General features: G+C 42.7%; 1 protein-coding gene across 4 annotated transcripts in view; it reads right to left on the bottom strand.

Annotated features, from left to right (window-relative positions):
• Positions 1 to 25,517, bottom strand: part of FAT3 (FAT atypical cadherin 3) — a 651,131-nt gene that overhangs the window by 206,682 nt on the left and 418,932 nt on the right. For all 4 annotated transcript variants that reach the window (XM_069204015.1, XM_069204017.1, XM_069204016.1 and 1 more), the window contains 4 exons: positions 19,326 to 19,465; positions 10,533 to 10,808; positions 5,949 to 6,159; positions 23 to 4,096 (listed from right to left, as the gene is read on the bottom strand). In XM_069204015.1, the coding sequence (XP_069060116.1) occupies positions 23 to 4,096; positions 5,949 to 6,159; positions 10,533 to 10,808; positions 19,326 to 19,465 (4,701 nt within the window). The remainder of the gene's footprint in view (positions 1 to 22; positions 4,097 to 5,948; positions 6,160 to 10,532; positions 10,809 to 19,325; positions 19,466 to 25,517) is intronic.

The raw sequence follows: 25,517 nt of genomic DNA, 5'->3' as shown, positions 1-25,517 counted from the left end.
ACTGAAGAGCAGTACTTCTTACCTGTGATGTGACAGCTCACTTGTCGATTTATGTCGGAGGTGTCTTCATCCCACGTACTAAGGACAGCAACAACTTCTCCTGGGGCATCGCTTTCTTTCACAGATCCCCGGTACACATCTCTTTCAAAGACCGGAGCGTTGTCGTTTATATCTGTCACTGTCACGGAGACCACCGCCACTGCGGACAGGGACAATGTTTCTCCGAGGTCTGATGCCACCACTGAAAATGTGTATGTGGGGTGTGTTTCATGGTCCAAGTCCTTCAAAGTACTTATCCAGCCACTGTTTGTATCAATGGTAAAGGTTTCTGGGATTTTATCCAGGTCCGACTCAGAAGCCAATTGATAGGTCACTTGTCCATTCGCTGCCCAGTCGGCATCAACGGCTTTGGCTTGTATCAGCTTTGTTCCTATCGCCATCCCTTCCATTATCATGGTGTCATAGTGACTGGTTTCAAAAACTGGTTTGTTATCATTCACATCCACAATCTTGACCTCCACGTCCACCGTCAACACCAAGTCAACTTTATCCAAAGCTATTGTTGCTGCAACTTTGAAGAAGAACACAGAGTTGATCTCGTGATCAAGTCTCTTGTCTAATTTCAAGATCCCAGTGTCTCTGTCAATGATGAAAATTCCTTCTTTGTTATTCTCGGTCAGTTCACCATTGACTATGCTAAACTCAGCACTCTGACTGGGCATAATATAAAGAGAAGCCACAGAGGTGCCTATTGAAGCATCTTCTGAGATAATGTAGGAATACTGGGGTTGAGAAAAAGCAGGGAGCAGGGTTTCTGGGGGCAAAACGTGAATATAGACAGGAATCAGGGAATGCTTGACTGGAATGCCACCATCCACTGCTTTTACAAAGAAGGAGAGAACAGTGTTTTTCAACTGGCTGAAGCTACCCTTAGTAACCATCCAACCATTGTCAGGATCAATTTCAAGAAGATCTGCAACAGGTACAGATGCCTCGCTGTACAACGAATAGGTGATCTTGGAGTTTGCACCATCATCGGGATCGAAAGCTTGAACCTGGGTCACCAAATGACCTTTTCGAACATCTGCCTTGACACTTGCCCTGTATTCAAAACTCTTAAATTTAGGGGCATTGTCATTTTCATCGACTACGATTACTCTCACAGTACAGAAAGCTGGTCTTCCACCTCCGTCAAGCGCCCTCAAATAAATACTGATGTCTCCTTCTAGGGGATTCTCCCTGTCTAACTTCTCTGTTGTTGTAATTTGTCCGACACTATCGATGTAAAAACGGTCCTTAGCAAGATCATTTATTATTGTGTAGCTTATTGCACCATATAAGCCGTCATCTGCATCTGTTGCCCTGACATGAATTACTTTAGCCCCAGGCGCTACATTTTCTCTCACCTCTGCCACATAAACGCTTTGTGTAAAAACAGGACTATATAGATTGGCCCCAAGCACCCTAATATGCACCTGAGCTGTGTTAGTGAATAAACCATCGGAGACTGACACATTCAAGCTATACATGGGCTCCATTCTCTGCTTCCTATGGTTAGAGAGAGTTATAACACCACTTCTGCTGTCCATGAGAAAGCTAACCCGCTCATTTCCTGACAAAATACTATACTCCAGCCTGTCTATTTCTGAGCTGTCGGCATCCGAGGCTTGGACACAGGTCACAAAATGGCCACGAGGCGCAAGCTCACTGACATACGATTCATAGATCAACTGATTAAAAGTTGGAGAGTTGTCATTTAAATCAGTCACAATGATTGTGACTAGAACTTCACTGCTCAAAGGGGGAAACCCATTATCAGTGGCACTAACCTTCAAAGTGCTTTGTTGAATTAGTTCATGGTCCAGCATGCGAGCTGTCAATATCAGGCCACTTGTGCTATCAATGTGAAAGTAATCAGTGCTGTTAAGGGTGTCCTGTACTATTTGGTACCGTATCATTTTGTTGTTTCCAGAGTCTGCATCTGTAGCAACAACTTGAAGCACAGGAGTGCCTATCAGAGAGGCTTCCGACAGTGTAGCATTGTAGGACAATTCACGAAAAACCGGGTGATTGTCATTTACATCAGTGATGCTTAAGTCCACAATAACTTCAGCTCGGGCACCAGTTAGTGCATCGCTTGCTCTTACAGTCAGTTTGAAACCAGGGTTTATTTCATAGTCTAAGGGGCTGGTGACTGTTATAACCCCAGAATCAAAATCAATGTTAAATTGATTGAAGGGATCCCCGTCAACAATAGTATAAATAATCCCCTGGCCCTCGGGGCTGGTTGCATTAATGCTCAGAATCGGTGTATGCATTGCTATGTCTTCATTAATGCGCGTTGCGTAGAATGGCTTGTCAAACACAGGCATTGCTTTATTTACAATAGTGATTGGAAGTTCTACTGATGCGGACAAGGAAGGATCTCCACCATCTTGGGCAATTATTATAACTCCATACTCAATATTAGACAAATCTGAGTCAAATGACGTTTTTAGGGTAACATCACCGGTGTATTTGTCAATATTAAAATGCCCATAATCCTCTTCTAAAAAGAAGGCTAGCTCCCCATTTTCCTCCTTATCTTTGTCAATGGCATTGACATGATAAATAAGCGCACCAGGCTCCGCATCAACTTGTACTGCAGCATAATAAGGAAGACCAACAAATACTGGAGAATTGTCATTAATATCTTCAATGTTAACTCTGACAACTACCCTAGCAACTCGTAGAGGATCTGCCTCACGGCTTGCTTCTACTATTAAGTCATACACCTCTTGTTCTTCTCTGTCAAAAGGGAGACCAGTTGTTTCAATCACTCCAGAAGTGGCCTTGATTATGAATTTATTTCCTGGATTTAAAATGCTGTACCTTAATGGCTCATTGAGGCGATTTCCTATGGCATTAACCACAGCTACTTTTGTGATGTTGGAGCTGTTCTCCAAAATTGAGGTTGAGTAAAAGCTTTGTATGAAATGAAGACCACTGTCCATCACTTCCTTTACCACAATTGTAACCATAGCTGTGCTGAAAAATTTCCCATCTGATACTTTTACCAAGAGCACATAATAGTCCTTAGAAAGACTATTATTCTTCACTGTAAGAATTCCAGTAGTCGAGTCCATCAGGAAATGGTTCATGCTGCCTTCAACCAAGCTGTATGTCAATTCTGGGGGGACATCAGAGTCTGGATCTCTGGCTTTGACTTTAAGGACCTCCACACCAACATAAGTTGGTAAAAGCAAAGTAGTTTCAAATACAGCTTCTGTAAAAATTGGTGGGTTATCATTGACATCGGTCACTTCAATTGTAACTTCAACTGGGCTTTCTGCTGTGAGCTGGGGATTGCCACTGTCTCGAACCTGTACTTGGAAATGGAAATGCGATATTGTTTCATGGTCCAAATTTGCTATAGTTCGGATTGCACCTGTGCTTGAATCAACTGTAAAGTATTTCTTGGCCGTGGATTCTACAATCTGGTAGACAAGCAGAGCATTTTGATTACTGTCAGCATCAGTAGCTCGAATTACCAATGGAGTGTTGCCAGAGTTACGAACTATGCTGTTAACCGGAGCAGCTTCACTGATGCTCCCTGAATACTGAGAATGGAGAAAAGAAGGTGAATTGTCATTTTCATCCAGAATCTGGATGTTTAATGTGGTATTAGATGCCATGCCTGCCATATTTATTGCTTGAACAATTAGATGATATGAGTTAATGTGTTCATAATCTAATGTTCTCAGATTGGTTACAACTCCAGAGTAAGGATTAATGGTAAAAGCTCCATCAGTATTCCCATCCTTTATTTCATAAATCAATGTGGATTGGCTGATAGCGGAGATCAAAATGACAGAGGTTCCAATGACAACATTTTCATGAATTTCTGCTTGGTATTCCTTTTGAGTAAATTTGGGGCGCGAATTATCTGACAGTGTCAAAGAAATGCGCACAATGGCAGTGGCCGACAATGGCGGAGAACCTTGATCAATCGCTTTGATAGACAAAACAAACTGCGCCATCGTTGAAAGGTCAGGTTCCTTGGCAAGAATAATTATGCCTAGAACGGGCTCCATCTTGAATGTGTTTCCAGTGTTGCCTACAAATTGAGAAAGACAACAAGCACATCTTAGAAGAAATAGTACTTTTTGTTTTTAGAAAAGCATTATTACTATGTAAACAGACCAAAATCAAAATATGTGCTACTTATTAATCACATGCTTTCAATCCTATGATTCATTCCCTGAATCATCTAGCAGTTGCTTTAAATATTGTGATTTTACTGTGACTGAAGAGTTGGTCTGTCATTTGAAGAGATCAAAGATTGACCAGTGGTTGATGGAGCAGATAGGTAATTATATTTTCAGATGGCATTTAATAATCTGTATGTAACAAGCTTTAAAACAACAAATGGTATTTCTGTGTTGTGGAATTATCTCTGTTTTGCAACAAATTTCTAAAAGATACTTAGAAATGGTAGCGGAGAAAATGTGCAAAAACAGTTGCACCACATGGTACACTTTAATGATAGTAAACAAATGTATCAATGTGCAGGTTATGCAAGTGGACTAGCCTAGAAACGCTGTTCCTGGTCTCATCTAATGCAGTGTATGGCTAAGGTGTGCAATAGAATGCCACAGATAAACTAGGGTTGTCTGTCGGGGGGTTGGAAACCAATAAAGGAAAGATGTCCCAGGTCATGTATAGTGTATTGTAGTACTAATGCACCCACCAATTAAGAGACAGTATTAATTTCATGCTTTCATATTTAACCTCCAGACAAATGTATGGCATGCCAAATAACGTATTTGATGGGGTTGAGCATTTCAACCGTGTGCAATGTTAAAACAAGTTTTATTGGTTCCTTATATCTTTTTTTAAATAATAACTTTCTATCAAGTATAGTAGGCATATAACTTCACGACCTTCCTTGTTCAGGAAGAAACAGATGATAAAAATACTGTACCAATTAGAAACATACATCACTAGCACCCATAGGCATTATTATTGACTTTGGAAAGAGAAAGGATAAGGTTAACTGAGATCTTTTAAAATGTGTTAGCCAGCACAAAACTGAAAATCTGCAATAAAGTAAGAAACCATTTTCAGCACGCCCTTTCATAGAAAGTGAGGGGTGATGTGGTATCGGCATGCTCAAGATTTGTGGCTCATCTAAGTACGCTGCTAGACTGAATGATAAGAAAAGGAACTTTGCAATTTTTGAGAAAAATGAACAGCTCCATTAAAATGCTCATTTGAGATGGTGGACCACGATGGAATGTCCTTAATGAGAAATGGTGTTCCAGTACATCTACACTTGGAGACAATTCAAGAAAGACAAAAACCCTCACAACTTCACAGTCCATTGCTCTTAGCTCATTTCGAAATGGGGAAGAGTGTGTATCCAGATCCATTCAGGAGAACATCCAAGAGTTACATATTGACAGTTATCTCCAAAATGGTTTTCAAAATGGAAAGACAGTAGTATGCCTAAAACTGGTTAAGGAATCTCGAACAAATAAATGTATTTTTATTGAAAACAAGTGTTGTGTTTGTGACTGATTTGATTTGGGAAGTACCCAAAACTGCCAATGAGAAACAATTTATATTTTGCTTACAAGTTTTATCAGTACATCTAGGTATGCATTACCAAATAGGTGGATACGCAAAAGGACTTACTCCTATTGGGCTGCTCATAAACAGTTTAGGCGTATTTACATCTTGTGGACCATTTTCAATTAAAATAAAATATGGGAGAGCTGCTTTAATGGGCAGGATAATATCAAAATTTGAGTGACATAGACAAAGTTTCCTAGATAGAGTTGAGATTGTAAGTTTAATCCTCTAGGAAGTAGGAATTGCTTTACAGTTTTTAAAAAAAAAGTTCTGTCGTTTAGTTTTGTGAATGGGTTACTTGTAAACCAAACTTCTTTGCAATGCGGAGTCCTTACCTGCCTCTATTGAATAGATCAACTCTGCATTTTCTCCCTTATCTTTATCCAAAGCTGTGACCTGAACAACTGCAGATCCCACAGCAGCAGACTCAAAAACTGAGGTTTCATACAAAGGGCTTGTAAAGTAAGGACTGTGATCATTAGAATCTTCCACATTGATAATTATCCGTGCTAAGTTCCGTCGATATGGAAATTCCTGATCTCTGACCTGTTAGTGAAACAGAAATTAAATGTATTATCAGTTAGTGACTTGTGTTTGTACGATTAGCATCTAAACTTAGAAAAACAAGAAAATTGTGATTCTGTAGTTCTGCAATTCCAATCCTTTAGAAAACATATGTAACTAACAGAAATACTAACGTGGAAATATAGTAAGCACGCAGACAATTCCACTTGCAAGAAAGCGAAATTAACTGGATTTGTTACAGACCAAAATGTTAAAAAATAAATGATGATGAAAGCTAAAGGAATATATTTTATTGCTGTCTCAAGCTTTGCAAACAATTATATAAACTTACATCCTGATAAGGATTAACTGTGTGACTCAAATGCTTAAGTATGTTTGTGTCCTTGCCATAAAACCAAACACTCTGATTAAATGAATAACCAGAGTAAACAAGGCCTTTAGATTTTAACATATATGCAAAAAAAGGCACTGATGAGTACTTGTGATTGACAGTAGCAAAACATATATGACTCCCAGAATGAACAGTTTTTTTAGCAATGTCGCTTCCTTTACAAAAATCAATTACAAGGAATGTTTAAGATAAAGAAGCTGATTCCGACTATGGTGGGCACTGTACCGCTGCCGAGTTTTCGGCAGTTAGACCGTTGCCTCCTTGGCAGTCCGACCACCGATCAGGAGTTTGGCAGTGACACAGCCTCACGACTGCTGCCTCTGCAGACATTGCTGCTACCGTGGTGGCAGCCGTGGCAGTAGAGATAGTCAATTGGGCAGGCCCTCAAGATCAGTCATCAGGCTGATCAGGACCTGCCTTTCCACCAAACTTCACCTGGCAGTGTCCCCATTGGGTGAAGGTCAGCAGAAAGGCAGGAAAAGGGCCACAACAATGACCCTCTGGCGATTATGCCCTCCACAAATGTGAGCTGTAACTCACTGGATGCGCACCCAATGCCAACTGGTCGGGTGCGTGCACTGTGTCACTTCCTGGGGACACAATTCACCCGACTGGCTGGTGGCACCCCAGCATGGCTGGAATTGGCTACAGGCTCTTACTAGAACCAAAGCGTGCCACCGCCATGATTGTATTTACTCTAAAGAGACTCAGGGCCTAATTTAGATCTTGACGGTGTTACCCCAAGACGTGTTGGACCTGAGAAGAACTTCAAGCAGACAGTGTTCCACCTGCTGTATTTAGATGTTACAGCTATGCAAGTGGAGAACTGGCAACGGATTGCTGATGAAGGGAGATGGCGGTGGGACCCAATGGACTTTGTACAATGGCAAGGGTTATGGAATAGAGGTAAGTGACACACACACACACACACACACAGTGTACCTTAGACACAGGTGTCCCGTACACTACACACTACATAACATCAAATAAACACTATCATCCATTACAAGTCCAACACAATGCAACCTATACATGCTGAAAACAAACATTGACATACATCCATGACACAACACACACACACACACCATTGACACTGCACCCACACACTACACAATCACAGCAACCAACACAACTACACACTCAAGCTGCACAAACAAGCTCACACACAAGCACAATTACACACATCATAACAACATCCGCCACTCAACAACACTAACCTGAAAGTGTCACACAGCAACACAACATACACAACAACATCGATCTCACATGCAAGTGACACAGATACAGACACAACCACACCACCCAATCCAACCCCCTCCACCTCAACCAGCCAATTTAGACACACACACACACACACTGACTCACATACACAACAGATAGCACAAATCTATCAGTACAGGCCCCCTTGCAATGCACACACATGGACACCGTTGTCAAGTGAAAGTGTACTGTCACTGTGGTGCCAGAATTCATTTGGCACTGAATAATGGCACCACAATGGTGTGTATGTGTGGGACATGTGTTGTGTACCAGTGTGTCCCCACATGTGTCAGACCCACTTGGGTCCCCAACAAAGGCATGTCACAGTGATTTAAAACAACTACTGTGACATGTCTATGCCTGCAGTGGTCCTGACCTCCCATGCAGTGCCCACGAAACGTACCCTGGCAATGTGGCATTCCTACCTGTGAGTCCAACAACAGGGGGTGGTGGGGTGTTTTCTCCATGGGTTGGTGGCAGCAGTGATGGCAGGTGTTGTCCAGTCGTGTCCTATCATAGACAGAGGTGGACTGTGGAAAAAAGGAGTTTTCACCCCCTTTTCCCACAATCCTCCAACTCGGAGGTGGAGGTCGGACCTCCACATTTTGCTTGGCTGTAAGGCACATCCAAATCTGCACAGCAGGAAGAGAGGCTGGGGTCCTGCCACCATCCAATTCTCCCTCTCCTGCTGTTGACGTGGGCAATGTTTCTTGGCATAAACAGCGGTTCGAATGAGGGCTTTTGGCTATGAGACCACCTACATCTAAATATGGTGGGCAGACCGTCACGGTGGCAGACGGGTTCTCAGTCGAAAAGTCAATGGCAGGACCTTTACAACCAAGATCGAAATCAGGCCCTTAGTTCTTTCAGGATTGATATTAGTAGTTCACTCCAAGATATGTTAGTTGAGGTGGGGTGTATATTAGTGGTTCATTGCATTGGTTAACTCATCTTTACATACACATGGAATAGTCATTCAGTTGCAGCCTTCATTTCATTGTCTGTGAATGCTAGGTATTATGAGATAATTTCATAGATTAGGTACACTGAAAATGCTAGTGGATTTATACCAAAAAGTAATGTGAGAAATGTGTGCTTCTCTACTACGTAACACTGGAAATATTTAGCCCTTTATAATTATATAGAGGCAGCATAGATGTTTGAGTCACATTGATGCCAAAAAAGAAGCACAATTAAAAGGCTTTAAACCTAGGCACCTATGCAAGCAATCGTTTAAGAATTTGACTGATTTACACAATTACCGAAGTCAATACAAGAGAAACTGAGGTCATGCCTTTACAATGTGATAGTAGAATGAGACTCAGTAGAATGGGAGGATGTAAATAGGTAAAGTCATATTGATAGGTATTAGGTCAAGCCAAATTACATTTAAATACAGTCTGATTCCTTTGTTGAATAATCAGTATAAGATTGGATTCATTGTGTTCAATGTAAAACTGGTTTGACTGTTGTCAATTGTGCTAAAATAGCTGGACATTTTTTTCTCCTGAGCCTCACAGCAATCCACCTCAGAAGATGCTTTAAAACAACACAACTGTTTACATCTGTTTGGAAACTGAGGACAAGAACAGTAGCGGCCCAATTCCCTGGTTCATGGAAAAAGAGGCACACATTGTAGACTAACTACTACAGAGATTGGACTGTCTTAATGAATAGTGGTAACCCAAATTGTTGCCAGGGCCAATGTGGTAATGGAAGACCAAAGAATACGGAAAAGATGACTAAATTATGTAGCAAGAAAGGCAAATTATATGTGAAGGAAATCAGGATATTATGAATAAATGCAAATTATGCAGTACATTCTATTGTGTCTCACTAGGAGATGCTTTAAGAACCAAGACATCTGACCTACGAAAGAGATGAGGTATGTTTCAGATCCCTAAAGACTGAGGGGCTTATTTACAAGTCTGTGTACATCACCGGAGCATCACTTTTTGATGCTCCTGTGACGCACACTGCAGAGCCATATCTACAAAGCTACACAAAGCCACGCTGCGTAGCTTTACATGTCCTTGTATATATAGAGTGAGGCAGCATAGCGCCAGCCGCTGCATTGCCTCATACTGCAATGGGGAGGCATGCCATGGGCTTAACAGAGGGTGTTGCCACGTAACACCCATGGTTTTTGACACTGCCCCAGATTTACAACATAGCCTAAATCTGGGGCAGCACCAAAAACCTACGCCGCCCCAGAGCAGGCGTAACAAGGAGACATGTCTACATTTCTCCTAGTTTTTACTCTCAAGAAAAACACCTCTTGTGATTGTTTTTTGTGCAGGAAGGTGTCCCTTCATGTGATATTCATGGAATCTGGATAAAATTGTCACTGCTTTCAGAGATTGAACACAGAATATCAGCGGAGAGCTGATCAGTTCACCTTTACAAAGTGCAAGGCACAGAGGTGCACCCTCTGTGAAGTGATTTTGATATACATTTGCCCGTATGAGCCAAAATATTTTTTGTTAAAATATGTAAATTATGCAGCAGGTGATGGGCTCTGTGTCAGGAGTGGCAAACTTTGTTCAAAAAGTCCCCTCCTTGTTCATTCCTCCACAACATTGTGAAGCTTGCATCGCAACTTCAGTGCAGGACAAAAGTAAATCTTTGACACCGTATGCTTTGGGGTTCAGAGATGAATAACACACATTACAACACAATATTGGAGCATTTTAGCAACTTTACTCTAAAACTAAGTTTCCAATTATCAGTAGAATATGCTAACCATAGCTGTTATGATGTGTTTAGCCTGGGCTTCATGGTCTAGCCTCTCAGCGATGAAAAGAACTCCAGTGTTGGGGTCAATTCTAAATTTCTTAATGCTGATGGAATCTATACTGCTGTGGATGGTGTAGCTCAGTTTGTGCTTCTCATCTTTATCTGTAGCAAAAATCTGTAGTATCTCTGTGTCCGGAAGCACATCTTCAGAGATAGTGACGTCATAACTTGGCTGCAGAAATTCAGGCCCGTTGTCATTGTTGTCCAGCACTTTGATGAGCACCTGCAAAATAAGTAGGCAAGAGCAGTTGATTCAAGTAAGATGTAGTAAATGAGACAAATGTGTAATAACGTGAGTAAATTACATTTAACAATTATCCTTATATTTCTTAAGGCTGCAAGTAACATCCAAATAGTCTCCATTCTTAAAAGCGACCAAATCATTGCCCTGTTCAGGAAACACACGATAAACACTAATGATATCAGCAACTACCTCAATTTTTCAGCATGATACTCATAGAAAATGTGCCTGTTCATCTTCATACACCCTCATCCGCTTGTACTTACATCAAAAAGACTTCAAACCAAGTGCATGACAGAAACTGCTGCAATCCACTTCATAGCCAATGCACACAATAGCCTGGACAACAGTATCCCCTGCTTCTTCTTACAATTTGACCTCCCTGTGGTATCCAACAACTTCAATGATCTAGCCCCACGCTTGAGTAGAACTATAACACAAAGCCCTTTAAAGATAGTATTAGATTGTTTTATGCCTCACAGATTATCAACAGTTCATCCAAAATTGGTCTTTTGGTTTATTTTTACTTTGACTCACCTCTGGAGTACATCAGTGATATACCATCTCAACTCTAGTTTTTAACATGTAAATGAAGCCCCTTGGAGCACTGTTGGCCTGATGGTATGCACCTCTCTACACCGTGTCCACAGTGAATCAGTCTCTCAAACACGGCCTAATACCAACCCATTCATGGATATGAAGCTCAACCTGTCCACGGACAATTTTCTATTCCTCACCTACAACTCAGGCCAATCCAATATTCAGACTCAGCTCTTGGCAATGAACCTAGAGGAACACATCAACTGTAACCCTTCAACAAATTACTTGGCTTCCACATCAGTAGTGACCACTCCTTCAACGCTGACTTCCACAACAATGCTCACAGTGCACTGTATCAACTCTTCCTTCTCTGCAGGATAAAGTTCTATATACCAGATTCCAGCCTGAAACACCCCACCAGACAATGGTTCTGACCCATCTGAATGGGGGAATCGCCCAGTGTGCATGCATGAAAAGTGTTCTCCATGCCACTCCCATCATCGAAAGAAAATGCAATCTCATCCATATGCCCAGAATCCTTATCAAAGTACTCCAGCTACCTCTTGAAACCCCAATCACAGTTACCCAAGACAGAAACATATTCTACAAGACTATGATGTTACCGTTGTTATGCTACCTAGGACTGAAACTCTACATCTTTGGAAAATTATGAAACACCAGAGCCAGTCTCTTGCTAGATGTGTGTACCAGAAACAGGAGAGAGAGAAAACCAGAAATGCAAGAGAGAGTGAGAGATCTAGAATTCAGGCATTCATGAGCTGTGCTCCAATACAATGGAATCTCATACACATTAACATCAAACTTACCTTTGTGCAAACCAGAAAAGACCTCAAGAACTTTCACTTCAGGGAGCTCCATGACCAAGTTCAACAAAGCGCTCCTCACCGGCCCCACGTGGATTGTCTATCAGGCATCCCTATTTCTCCTCCTTAGGCCAGCATCTCTGCCCTTTCCCTAAACTGCTCCTTACCTCACCTCTATCTGCCTCATAAGCAGCTTTTTCCACTCCCACATCCCAATCCATCGTTTATCTGTGAAACCTTCATGCTACGTCTGTGTTTCAAAAGTACTCGAAATAAAATTATGAAATAAAATATTAAAATGAGTAACCCTTCATGTTGTAGTAAAGCATGCTCAATTTAGTATCTAGCCCGTCCTTTGTTTTTACACTCAAAAATGGTGTAAGTGTATTTCCATCATTAGAGTTATAAAATGACTCTGGACATAGCACGACATGCTCATTCCTCTTCTGCACACAAGGGACCACCTCAGCAACATTAATGTCCTAAGCAAAAGCTAACCTAACACAATGGTAAGAAAACACAGCATACTTCAAGGTCACTCCAAACTTGCAAAGAGAGACCTGCAACTTGCAAAAGCTTATCTTATATGTAGCATGCTAGTTTCCATGTTCAACTCATCACCACAAGTTAATTTCTCAACCCCCACAAACGAGGACCCAAAATATCAGATGATTGACTGAGACAGGAAGACTTTCAACAACCTCCTCAGATGTCAGGAAATCACCATGAATCATTTTCTAACTGCACATTTCCTTTGTATAAATATTAAGTTCGTTCTAAAATCTGATATTAAATCATAAATGTGCCATTTACATTTACAAATACCTACGTAGTGAAATGTAAAATATTTATTATATTGGGTAGTCTATTTACAGAATTCTCTACTTTTCTTTTACTTTTTATTTTTATTTTATGGCGTTTTACAGTGCTAGTGTTGCTTCATAACACCAGTGGAAGGAAAGAAGGCGCAAAGACCCGAAGATATACTTTTGTGTGCTTCGTATAACAGGTGCCTCTTAAAACATCTAGAGTCCGCCATGGCAACGGTTTAGAGTTTTAACGGTAGTGCCTCGAGATATAATTGTATCTTGATGGAAGTAGAAAGAGATGGCTCTAGAAGGTTGAGTGTAGGCAGCTGGGCCAAGATTTCTGACTAGGTACACAACCACGATTTGCAATAGTGCGCCTTCAGACTGGGTTAGACCTGCACAGATCATGAGATGAATCTGATTAGCAATAAAATGCACTCTCTTCAGTGTATTTGTTAACTATGTTTGAGTTGAGGTTTGACCTAGCATATTAGCTTGAGAGAGCGCATCAGGCAAACATGGATAGCCATTTTAAAAACCTGCTCTTTGTGTTTCTCCATTAGGAGCACTTAGGTGACCATAAGTGCCCCAAGAGGGATGGCTTCTTCACCAATGAACTGTTGAGGTGCAAGGTGCCCACATGTGGCTTAGGCCACACAACAGTGTCATTACACACCAGTGCCCAGCCTTCCCCAGGGCCTGAGGGCAGCTCCACCCCCATAGGGGCTGTGAGTTCATGGGATCACCAGCACCTTCCATGCCCCTTCAAAATGGTTCCCTTTGTGTCTTCTATTTGTGCGCCACCTCCATGGTGGTGGACAGATAGTATGTCGAGTGAAGGCCCATTTAACCATGCCCCTATAATATGGTGCAGACTCATGGGAAAGACACCACTCAATTTACATGCAATAAAAGGAACAACAATTCTCGCTACATGGAAAAAATATGCTCAGAGGGGCTACACATGGAGCCACACAATGGTTTGTGGTCTCTTCTCGGGTGGAGAAGTGTCCTGAGAGCACTGGAGGGGCGACTAGGTCAGCTGTTTACTACTCCAACAGCTCATTCGAAGGGTAAACAATTGTCTTCCTGTAATTTAATCGCAAAGTACAACTTATACTTGTTACAAGGTGAAATAACTCCAGAAATAATATGCAAACGTTTTTTTCGGAATAGAAGAATTCTCAAGAAGCAAGTAAACATTGTGTTTCCTCCTTATGCGAGACACTGCAAGCTTGTTAATGAAAAATGCATTTCACATTCAATGGAACAGCCCACAAAAGAAAAAGCATTTCACCGTATCTCCTGAACCTTCAAGGCTTCAAGTTTGAGGTCGCTCTAAAATATCTTCGCTGCTGTGGAGCAGGCTCTGCTCATCTCCCTCCACATTGTGATCAAACCTCATTTACAGTCATTCCATGCGCGTCTCTGCTGCATACACTATTTCCTCCATCCCTGCTTCCTATTCCCACAGTTAAAGGGCTCTTAAAGAAAGGCACTCGTATTCCAATAAGCTTATAAATTAGGCAAAGCAATGCTCGCAGCCGCAGCAGAGACTCGAGATTCAAGATGGTTAACTGAAAGGGCTGGGGAAACACAATGCAATCAGAGCAGGACAAAACATGGCCCAGGAAGTGCCTGCAAAGCCGTTTCTAATGTTGCCCATCAGAAATACCTTGGTGCATTCAGGGCCTTGTTTGCCTAAAAGCTGGACAAAGGCCAACAAATGCGCTTTACAGCTGCAGGAGGCAGGGAGCCCGAGGCTAATTGCCTGGCCTCGGCGCTCTGTTGTGCTATAACATATTAAGTCCTTGAACTTCTTAAATTTGGCTCATTCTTTGTGTGCAGTTTAAAAGCTTTGAGGACGTTTTTGTTGGATTCCATGTTTTTTAAAGGTTACCCCGTGGGCAAGGTTCGCCACTGCTCAAAGGGGTGACGAAGAACGAACAATAACTCAAGTTACCGGTATTCCGATGTGGACAAACTGTGGTATTTGGATAGAACTCACACTTTTCTGTGAAATTAGAGATTTACATTTGTCTGAGAGGTGCTCCAAAAATATTACCCTCTCACAATTCTAGATGACCAGCTTCCTTTAGAAAATTACTTGTTAAAGGCTATTAGTCAGACTCTAAAACACTTAGCATGCCTAAAATCATTATAGGTATGTACAATTCTTTGATGCAATCATAACAAGTACTAGATATGTTTTCAGCATGGGAATGGGTAGGAAACACCCTCAAAAATATAATGAAGGTGATGGAAAAGTGGTGTGTTTATGGTAAAAGTATTTCTACCATAAAAAAAAAGCAAATTAAAAGTGCAAGGGAGCCAAGGAGAATGCCGCTGCACCGTTTCCACCAGGCGGACTGGCAGAAACCTCGTAATACGACGGGGGTGAGGGCTCCGGCTTGACGGCTGCCTCACCCGCGACATATTGGCGGTCTCAATGGCATAAATAGGCCTTATGTGTGAGCACCCTCAGCTTAGCAATAAATAAAGTCTCATACTAAACCATCATCTTAGAATAAAAATATGTCACAAAGGGCCCTCTGCTAAGCAGACCACATTAGCAGAGCTGAACTGTGCAGTCAAAGAAAAGCATTAAGAAAGGGAATCAGAAGGTGAAGTTGTGTTGTAAGCAGTGAACTTAAAAAGCTTACACAGCAAAACTCTCCATAGGAGATACTTTTGACAAAGGGACAGTATTTTAAATATATTTTTGTGAAAGCCTATAAGCCTTCATGTCTTTACTTTGTGAACAAACAAGGCCATAAATTCAACAGGTTCGGAGGGCAATTAGTGAGTCACACTGTGCCTTTATGAGAAGCTAACACATCCAAACAACAAGCACATCTGAGGCCTGTTTCAGAAAATCTCTAATACCGAGGGTGTGGCCTAAGAATAAAACTCAAGGGTCCTTACAGCAGCTATCACAAAGATTCAGAGCACCAGGGGATTTTTCTTCTATGAGAGCTGTATAGAAGGAGAGATAGATGTATCTACACTTATTAGGTTGTTGGAAGTTTGGGAGTGACACCTATAGTGGGGTACTGTACATCAAAAGCGGAAAGCAACAGCACTGAGTCTAAGTGCAAGTTCACTTTTATGTTTTATATCTTGCTAGTTATGGTCTACTTAGATATTTGGCATATGTAACACATGAAGAATAAAAATCTGGAGGATGTTAGGTTCAGTTAAGATATGTTTTGATTAGATTATGGACATCTAACCGTGGCAGCAGTTTCCTTTTTTTTTTTATGTCCTCTTCGTTTTTAAGTCTGATCACTTGTAATCACACTGCTAAGTTAAAATGATGTGGTAAAATGTAAACATCTAATTTTATTGCTGTCGCTCAATACAGATTCTTAAAAATTTGAAAAAAGCACACACTTCCTAAAGAAAAAAGCCAAAAATCAGCAATTAAAATACCATTATGTCAACAAAATCAGTACAGCAAAAAAAAAAAAAGTACTGGTTCTCAAACCACTGGCAATTTTTTGAAGTAGCATTCACTCAACTGAAGAGGCTAAAATAGGCTGGAATTGGTCTTAGATTGCTTGTTTTCTGAATTAAAGAAGACCTGGCTTGGCAGTTTGGGCTGGACTGTTCCTACTTGAGCAGGACCAAGGCTGATTTGTTTATGGATTCAGTCTAAGCTGAGGTGGCATAGTGGGCAAACAGTTGCTGGGCTGGAATGCTACCCCAAGCGATTGCCAGTGGTTAAACTATATGCATGCATTCATCCCATCACCTTTGTGTGTTTGATGTAACATCCTAGCTAGCCAAAGGTAAGCACAGATGTGGATCCCGTGCTCGCTGTCTACTGAAACTAAAGCTTGATGGATGCAGGATCATGTATGAGTATTTTTGGGTATTTTGTGACACCCTCAGACTTATACTTTACAGCCAACAATGGTTCTCATTGGTATCATTTAAACATCAGAAATCATCAGAAATCATCAATAGGGTAAATAACCCCATTCAATTAGTGCTGAGAGTGGAGACAAAAGACCAACACAAATAAAAAAAATAAGCAATTTTAGCTCAACAATTATTCAATCAATCGAAAAAGACCAAATACACATAGTCAAGAAATCCCCAAAAATGCAATGTGACCCTAGTGTGACGTCCACTACATATCAAAGTAGTGTACATCCAATGGAAACTATATGCAGGGAGGGATTTGTCATTAACAAATCACCTAAAGTTCACAAATCAGTTCATTGAGTAGTAATCCCTTTGTGGGTTTGTTTTACTCATCTGTGTCAACGACGTTTCGACCTCTAATAGGTTACAAGGGTCTAATCAGGACAAACGAGATATGGGGACATCTGGATTGTTCTAGTTAATAGAAGAAACAAGAGAAAACCACTGCAGCATGAGTATAGTGTGGAGACAACACGTACACCTCAGTGGATGAAAAAATAAAAAAAGGGAGTACTTACTTGGAGGGATCAATCCCCTGGAAGTAACTCAGTGAAAGTAACTAAGTAAGCACTTTGAAGGCGAACAGATATCCAGTATCTCCAAGAAGAATAGGGACCCTATTCAGCGCCCTGTCAGTCGCCCCCCAAATTCAGCCGGATGATGCTGGTGGCAAAACAGGCTCTTAGTCTGGCATAAAGCAAGGAGCCAAGGCTCTGGGTAACAGGGCAGGGCAGGACACCGTTCCTGCCAGAAAAGAGCACTGTATGAACGCCACATACTAGTCAAATAAGGAGGACAGAACACCATGTTTTTCGAGCTGTACTACCTATCGACACGGCTGCAAGGGGTGACATGATGGAGATATGACCAGAACATAAATTTAAAAAATGCTCTTAGGACCACTAATTGAAGAGGCACAAAATGACAGTAACAGGCACCAGATCAGTAGCAGGCTGATATCCATAGCTAGAAGCTACTGAAGGTGATGCCTCACAAGAACTAATGGTAAAGAGGCACATTTACCAAAAGTGCCATTATGATGTTGCCCTAAATTCAAAGACATTTTGATCAAGATAAAAAAAGCAAAAAGGAGAGGTGTGTGGACAGTGAACGTGGGTGGCTTCTTTGCAGCACCACACTTCTAACATTCCAAGAGATGTTACCCCATCCATAGGAAAAAAATCCTACCATAAAATTCTACACTGAATGCCATCAAACACGCATGGCATGCAAGTATATAGTCCTGATAGACCCCTGATGGCAAGCAGCAGCCTCAAAAATGTTACATCGCTATACCGTAAGATACATTAATCGGTAGGAAGAAAACTTGTGGCCATTAAAGGAACATGGCAGGTAGGAAGCACAGAGATCCTGGAATAGCTGAGTGAAGTGTTGCAAAGCCTTAGATTACTACGGATATAATGAAATGTCCTACGACAAACATACTTAACACCAATGAGATTGCACAGATACTACCCCAGGATACCATACACCCTTCCAAGATGAGGCTCATCGAGAACAGACATGACACACTTGCTTTGGTCATGTCCAGAGATTCTGGGGCAAGATCACAATGAACACCAATGTACACGAGACACACAGTCTGGAAGGAGCCAAGCACTTGCCTGGTTCGCTTGATAAATCAGTTAAGATGCCAGAAAGCAACCCGTAAGTTAATAGACCTGGTGCTCCTAAAGGCTTAAAGGAACATAGCAGTCTGTTGGAAGGCACAACGCCTGTTCAATTCATAGTTGGCACAATGAACTAGTAAGATGGGGAGAAACTGAATATAGACTATGACACAAAGTACAAAAAATCACACACAGATACATGATTCACTAAAACGGGACCAGTTATTATTGACGAAAACACACAAAACACACATAGTTAAATACAAGCACACGATATCCTCAAATGCTCATCCAACACTGACAACAAGGCAAATCCCATGCACCACTGTCTTCGTCTGTACTGCCCTCTACTATAGACCTAGAGAACCCTGACCACACAAATAGACAATGTGAGACTGCTGGCTAAGTAAAGTCTAAACTCGTTGATTTTGCAAAACGCAAAATTACACCTGCCTAGAACTGTTTATGTGCAATGCTGAACTAGTTGTTGCCAAAGAAGAGACAAATACGACAATATGTGATAACTCTAATGAATATTTAATTTGACATACAAGGTTAATAAAAACATATTTCTGTTTACAAAAAAACTGTGTAATGGAGGCTAATAATAGAAAAACTCCATCCAGCTAAATGATATTTTTGTAAACAACATTAAGGACACAAAATGTATGTCTGATCATAATTTTGTATACAATATCTGAAAATATCACTCAAAGGAGAAAGACTAAAGGTGGAACATTCAGACGTGCATTGCTCTGGGAGTACCTGAGTGGTTGCAACGTTTGTCCCATCGGTCACTTCCACAGTCATGTTATATATGGACCTTAGCTCTGCGTCCAGTGGTTTAGCAATGACAATGGTGCCAACACCTTTTTCAATGTCAAATGAGCTCTCTGCGTTTCCACCTGTGGGTTTGCAAAAAAACAGTTAAAATAAATGGTTTTAAAATCATGATATCTACAAGAAGACGCATCCATGCATTGTGCCCTTGCACATTACCTACACAGACCACAAGTCCCCACACATTTATTAACAGCAGCAGTCAACTGAGAATGTCCAAAGTTATAGCCTAAAAAGTTCGAATATAGAGGCAGCTATATCAGTGGTGCAATGAAACTTGAGGGGGCTCCCCTGAAAACTACAGGGAGGGCCCCCTCCGGACTCAGTTAGGAGCTCTCAGGCCAGAGTACTGTGCTGAGGGGGCCTCCTGGATCGCAGGGGCCCCCATGCATCACAGGGCTGCATGGGCCTTTGTTACACCACTGGACTACATATGCTGTGTTTGACAGACGCTCCGCAACAATACTTGTTGCTTTAACTTCTGCTAAAGTGTCTTGTCCCTGTTCTTTTTCATCCTTTTATAGGAGCTGCAAATTATGGACAACATGCAAGTTTCAATCCCTCACAAAGTAGACATGAACCCTCACACTAAAGGGGGGATTATTAAAGACGTGTATGGCTGATTTACTTACTTAGTCTTACCTGCAGCAGACCATAAAAACTCATATCTTTGGCCATTTCCAAAATAATGTTTCCCAACTCCAGCTGATATCAAAAGACCCTGATATTGGTGTCCTTATTATATGCATTTCTGATTCAATGTTTTTTTGTTTTATTGTAACATGATGCTGGGTTGCATGTAAAGAACCATCATGCTATATAATAAATATGCCCTTGTAACATATACGTGCTTAATTAGGTTGTTAAATAAAGAACTATGCAACATTTCCCACCTAAACACTTGTTACACTTTTACATGGGTACAAAGATGGGTTTTACTAAGATTAATTGGGACACTTGTTTCACAACTGTTTAAGAAAATTGACATTATTACGATTGCGGTCGGAAGTTCATTACTGTATTACGTACAGTATGTACGAGAGCTGTACTGGGAGCAAAAATTGGGCAGATTAAAGCTGGGCAGAGGTAGGCTCAATGAAGCCGCAGCCTCATTCACCCTAAATCGTGTTTTGCTTTCTTCACTTCTCTCTCTTGCTATCCCACTGACATAGCTCCACCTCTTCATGACGTCAGCACAACAGAGCTCAAGGGATTTGTGCTGCAGTATCACTCTTGGCGGATGGCACAAGCCCACGATCTTCTATGGAGGGAGGTGGGGGGTGTGTTGATATCAAAGTTCCACAGTTTCTCTGGAGATGGCACAGGATGTAAGTCCTCAGTACCCCTTCCCCTCTCCATAGATTGCAGTCTCGCTGTCTGGACAGTGCTACATTGTCACTGAAGATAAAACAAGGTGCTAGCCCTGACTGTGGTCCATGGTCTTGTTGGAGGGAAGCCACATGCTAGCTGATCAAAGTGTTCCACGGTCTCTCTGGATATGTCATAGGCAGGAATTATACAGTACTTCATCACGTCACTGGAGTTTACATAGTCTTCAATCCATAAAGTGACACATTGTGACACTGGCCCTAGAAATAGTTTACCTATAAGTGCCAGATTGTCCCATTGGCATTAGAAATGGTAGAGTTGGAATCCTCAATGCACCGCTGCCTCACTGGAGACTGACGTCTCAATGGGATAGAAGCGCCACATTTTCAATGAAGATAGAACAGACCGGAGGATCTCAGTGCAGCATCGCCTAGTGGGAGTTTGAATCCTCACTGCCCTGGAAGTGCCACATTATCACTGGAGATGGCACAAGTTGGGTCGTCCTCAAGGCACCAAAGCCTCATTACAGATCAAAGTCTCACAGTCCTTAAAGTGCAACATTATTAAGGGAGACAAAAAAGCTGTAAGTCTTCAAAGAACCGTCGCCTCTATGGAAGTTGCAGTCTCACAGTCCAGAAAGTACCATATTATCACAGAAGATGGCACGGGCTGCAGTCCTCAGTTCACCTTCACTCCATTGGAGATTTAAAATTCACAATCATGAAAGAGCCACGTTGTTATTGGAGACGGTACAGGTGGAGTCATCAATTCACTATTTCCTCACTTTAAATAGAAGTGGCAGGGTTCTGAAAGTGCCACATTATCACAGAAGATGGCGCAGTCTGGAAGTCCTCATTGCACCATCGCCTCACTGTAGATAGAAGTCTTGCAATACTCCTAGTCCCACATTGTCACCTGAGATGGCATGGGTTGGAAGGTCTCACTGCAGCATCAACTCAATGGAGATTGGAGTTCCACAATGCTGGAAGTGCCAAGTTGTCACTCCAGATGGCACAAGCTGGAATCATAAGGACGCTGTCTCCTCACTGAATGTCGAAGTCTCACAGTCCTGAAAGTGCCATACTGTCCCTGGAGATGGCAGACACTGCGCTGGTCACAGTCATCAGCATGACACTGGTCGGCACCCCTGAATGGACACTTTCTCACAGAGGGTGGTTCAGACAGCCGACGTGACTAGGAGTTACTACACCTCGAAGCAAAAAAAAACACCACACAAGTCATTTAGCTTATTAATGCAGTCATGTGCTCTCTGAATTAGACTCTAGGAATACTTCAGATAAAGAATTGGTAAATTATTTTTTACCCACGTGAACGGTGTTATAGTCTGTGAGAAAATAGCCTCTTTCTAGCATGGTTACCCCAACTTTTGGGCTGTTTGTGAGTGTGTGTCAGTGTGTTTTTACTGTCTTACTGGGATCCTGCTAGCCAGGACCCCAGTGCTCATAGTTAAAACCCTATTTGTCAGTGTGTTTTGCCTGTCTTACTGGGATCCTGCTAGCCAGGACTCCAGTGCTCATAGTATGTGGCCTATGTGTGTGCTGTCAGTAGTGCTTAACTGTGTCACTGAAGTTCTGCTAACCAGAACTCCAGTGCTTATGCTCGCTCCACTTCCAAATTAGTCACTATAGTTTAGTGACTTCATATTCTAATTCCAATTGGCAAACTGGACCCCCCTTATAAGTCCCTAGTATATGGTACCTAGGTACCCAAGGCATTGGGGTTCCAGGAGATCCTTATGGGCTGCAGCATTTCTTTTGCCACCCATAAGGAGCTCAGACAAACTCTTCTTCAGGACTGCCACTTCAGCCTGCGTGAAATAGTGCACATACTATTTCACAGCCATTGTCACTGCACTTAAGTAACTTATAAGTCACATAAATGTCTAACCTTCATTTACTGAAGGCTAGGTGCAAAGTTACTAAGTGTGAGGGCACCCTTGCACTAGCAAAGGTGCCTCCACGCTCTCCAGGGCCAATTCCCCGGACTGCGTGAGTGCGGGGATACCATTACGCTGGTGCACTACATATAGGTCAATACCTATATGTAGCTTCACAATGGTAACTCTGAATATGGCCATGTAAGGAGTCTAAGATCATGGAATTGTCCCTCCATTCCAAATCTGGTTTTGGGGGGGCAATCCCATGCACCCTGAGGGCTCCACCATGGACCCCCAGTACTGCCAAACCAGCTCTCTGAGGCTTGCACTGCAGCTACACCTGCTGCCACCTCACAGACAGGGTTCTGCCCTCCTGGGGTCTGAGCAGCTCAGTCCCAGGAAGGCAGAACAAAGCATTTCCTTTGGGAGGAGGGTATTACACCCTCTCCCTTTGGAAATAGGTGTTACAGGCTTGTGGGGGGGGGGTGGGTAGCCTCCCAGAGCTTCTGGAAATGCTTTGAAGGGCACAGATGGTGCCCTCCTTGCATAAGCCAGTCTACACCGGTTCAGGGACCCCCAGTCCCTGCTCTGGTGCAAAACTGGAAGAAGGAAAGGGGAGTGACCACTCCCCTGTCCATCACCACCCAAAGGGTGGTGCCCAGAGCTCCTCCATTGTGTCCCTGGCATTAGTCATCTTGTTTTCCAAGGTGTGGGGAGACCCTGCCTCATAGGTGCATGACTGGTTAGGTAGCCAATCCCCCTCTCAGGGCTATTTAGGGTCTCTCCTGTGGGCTCCCCTTCAGATTCAGCTTGCAAGTTTCCACCAGGAATCCTCTGCAACTTCTGCTTCAGCTTCTGAACGTTGGATCAACTGCAGACTGCTCCAGGAACCACTGTAACTGCAACAAAATATCCAGAAAGGCTACTGTGACCCTGCAACTTCAGCTCCAGCCAGCAACTGCAACAGTTTCCAAGGTGTGCACGCTCTGAGGACTCCCTGCCTTCATCCTGCACCTGAAGAACCAAAGGACTCTCCTGTGGAGTGACGGAGTCACTTCCCTGCACCAAGCAGGCACCTTCTAAGACAACAACTGGTTCTCTGGGACTCCTCTCCTTGCGACGAGCATGCTCCCTGGAACACAGGCGGTGGACCTCTTCGACCCAGACTGTTCTAAGGTCCAGCTGTCCAAATTTGGCGGAGGTAGGAGCTTTCCTTCCCGGTTTGTGACAGTACCCCTGTGCGCCGCGTCATCTCCAGCTCCTGGGGCTTCTGTGCACTTCTTCCAAGAATCCTTTGTGCATAGGGCAGCCCAGGTCCCCAGCACTCCATCCTGTGACACACAACTCACTGAGTTATTCTCCGGCGGCGTGGGACCTTTTTTTGTAGTGCTGCAGCAACCACAATTTGCACCTTCTTTGTCCCCATGTCCTGGGACTCCCGTGGGTGCTGCCTGGTCATCTGTGAGTTCCCTCCAGTGTTGGGAGCCTCTCTGCTTCCTCAGTCCCAGTTGAGGCCCCCAGGTTCCTTCTGGGTCCAGGCAGCGCCATTTTGATGCAAACCGTGACATTGCTTGAACCAAGGCTTGTTGGACGAATCCAGTGCTGCAACTTGCCTGCAACCAACATCTCAACGTGGGACATCTCTTGCATCATGCAGGATCCCACAGCCATCTTCTTTGGTGCTCTTCTGCAGACTTCTTCCAACCGGAGAATCCTCTTTTGCACCATCTTCCAGGTTGGCAGGGGCTCCTGTCCTTCCTGGAATCTTCTGCGACTTCTGTACTTGGTCTCCTCTCTTCACAGGTCTTCAGGTCCAGGAATCCACCATTTGTTGCTTGCAGTCTTGCTTGGTTCTTGCAATAACTCTAATCACAACTTGAAGTGTGTCCTGAGGAAACTTGCAGGACTTTACTCCAACTTTCCTGGGCTCCGGGGTGGGGTATTTTACTCACCTTTGTGGTTTTCTTACACTCCTAGTGCCCCTTTACAGACCACACTTGCCTAGGGGGGGGGAATTTGTGATTCGCATTCCACTTTCTTAGTATATGATTTGTGTTGCCCCTAGGCTTATTGCATTTTATTGCATTCTATTGTGTTTTCTACTGTTTGCACTATTCTGTGACTATTTACTTACCTGATTTTGGTCTCTAGTGTATATATTGTGTCTAATACTTACCTCCAGAAGGAGTATTGCCTCTAGGATATTTTTGGCCTTGTGTCACTAAAATAAAGTACCTTCATTTTTGGTATCACTGAGTATTGTCTTTTATTGTGTATAAGTACTGTGTAACTATAGTGGTATTGCAGGAGCTTTGCATGTCGCCTAGTTCAGCCTAAGATGCTCTGCTACAGCTACTTCTAGACAGCCTAAGCTGCTAGAACACTTTCTACATTTCACTAATAATGGATAACTGGACCTGGTATAAGGTGTAAGTACCTAGTGTACCCACTAAAAACCAGGCCAGCCTCCTACATAGTCAAGTTCCACAAACAATAATACATACCACAGAAGTCTGAGGTCACTCTGGAAACGACTACAACCAGTTGTCACAAGTTAAGAAGGTAGCTGCAAAAGTGCCTCATATAAGTCATGGTGAGTCTTCACATCGGGTGCGGCACCTATTTGTCCAGGGGCAAACTAACACAGCAATCATCCTCATGTTATCACCCTCAGAAGGATGAAAGGCTCAGTGGAGTCTCCAGGAAATTAACCGGGTCCATGAAGTCAAATACACATCCCCGGAGTAGATGCATTAGTTCACTGCACCACCAGATCCAACTAATTGCAGGAGTCCTGCAAGCAAAAAGAGTGGCCCCAACTGCAAAGCCTACAGCAGGCTCTGAATGATATTGGAAAAATCTCTCTGAGCACATGGAGTGACTACTATCGC

The sequence above is a fragment of the Pleurodeles waltl genome, chromosome 8 (assembly GCF_031143425.1).
Source record: "Pleurodeles waltl isolate 20211129_DDA chromosome 8, aPleWal1.hap1.20221129, whole genome shotgun sequence".
NCBI lineage: Eukaryota > Metazoa > Chordata > Amphibia > Caudata > Salamandridae > Pleurodeles > Pleurodeles waltl.
Note: the sequence above shows the minus strand (reverse complement) of the source record. Positions and strands in the feature narration are given on the sequence as shown.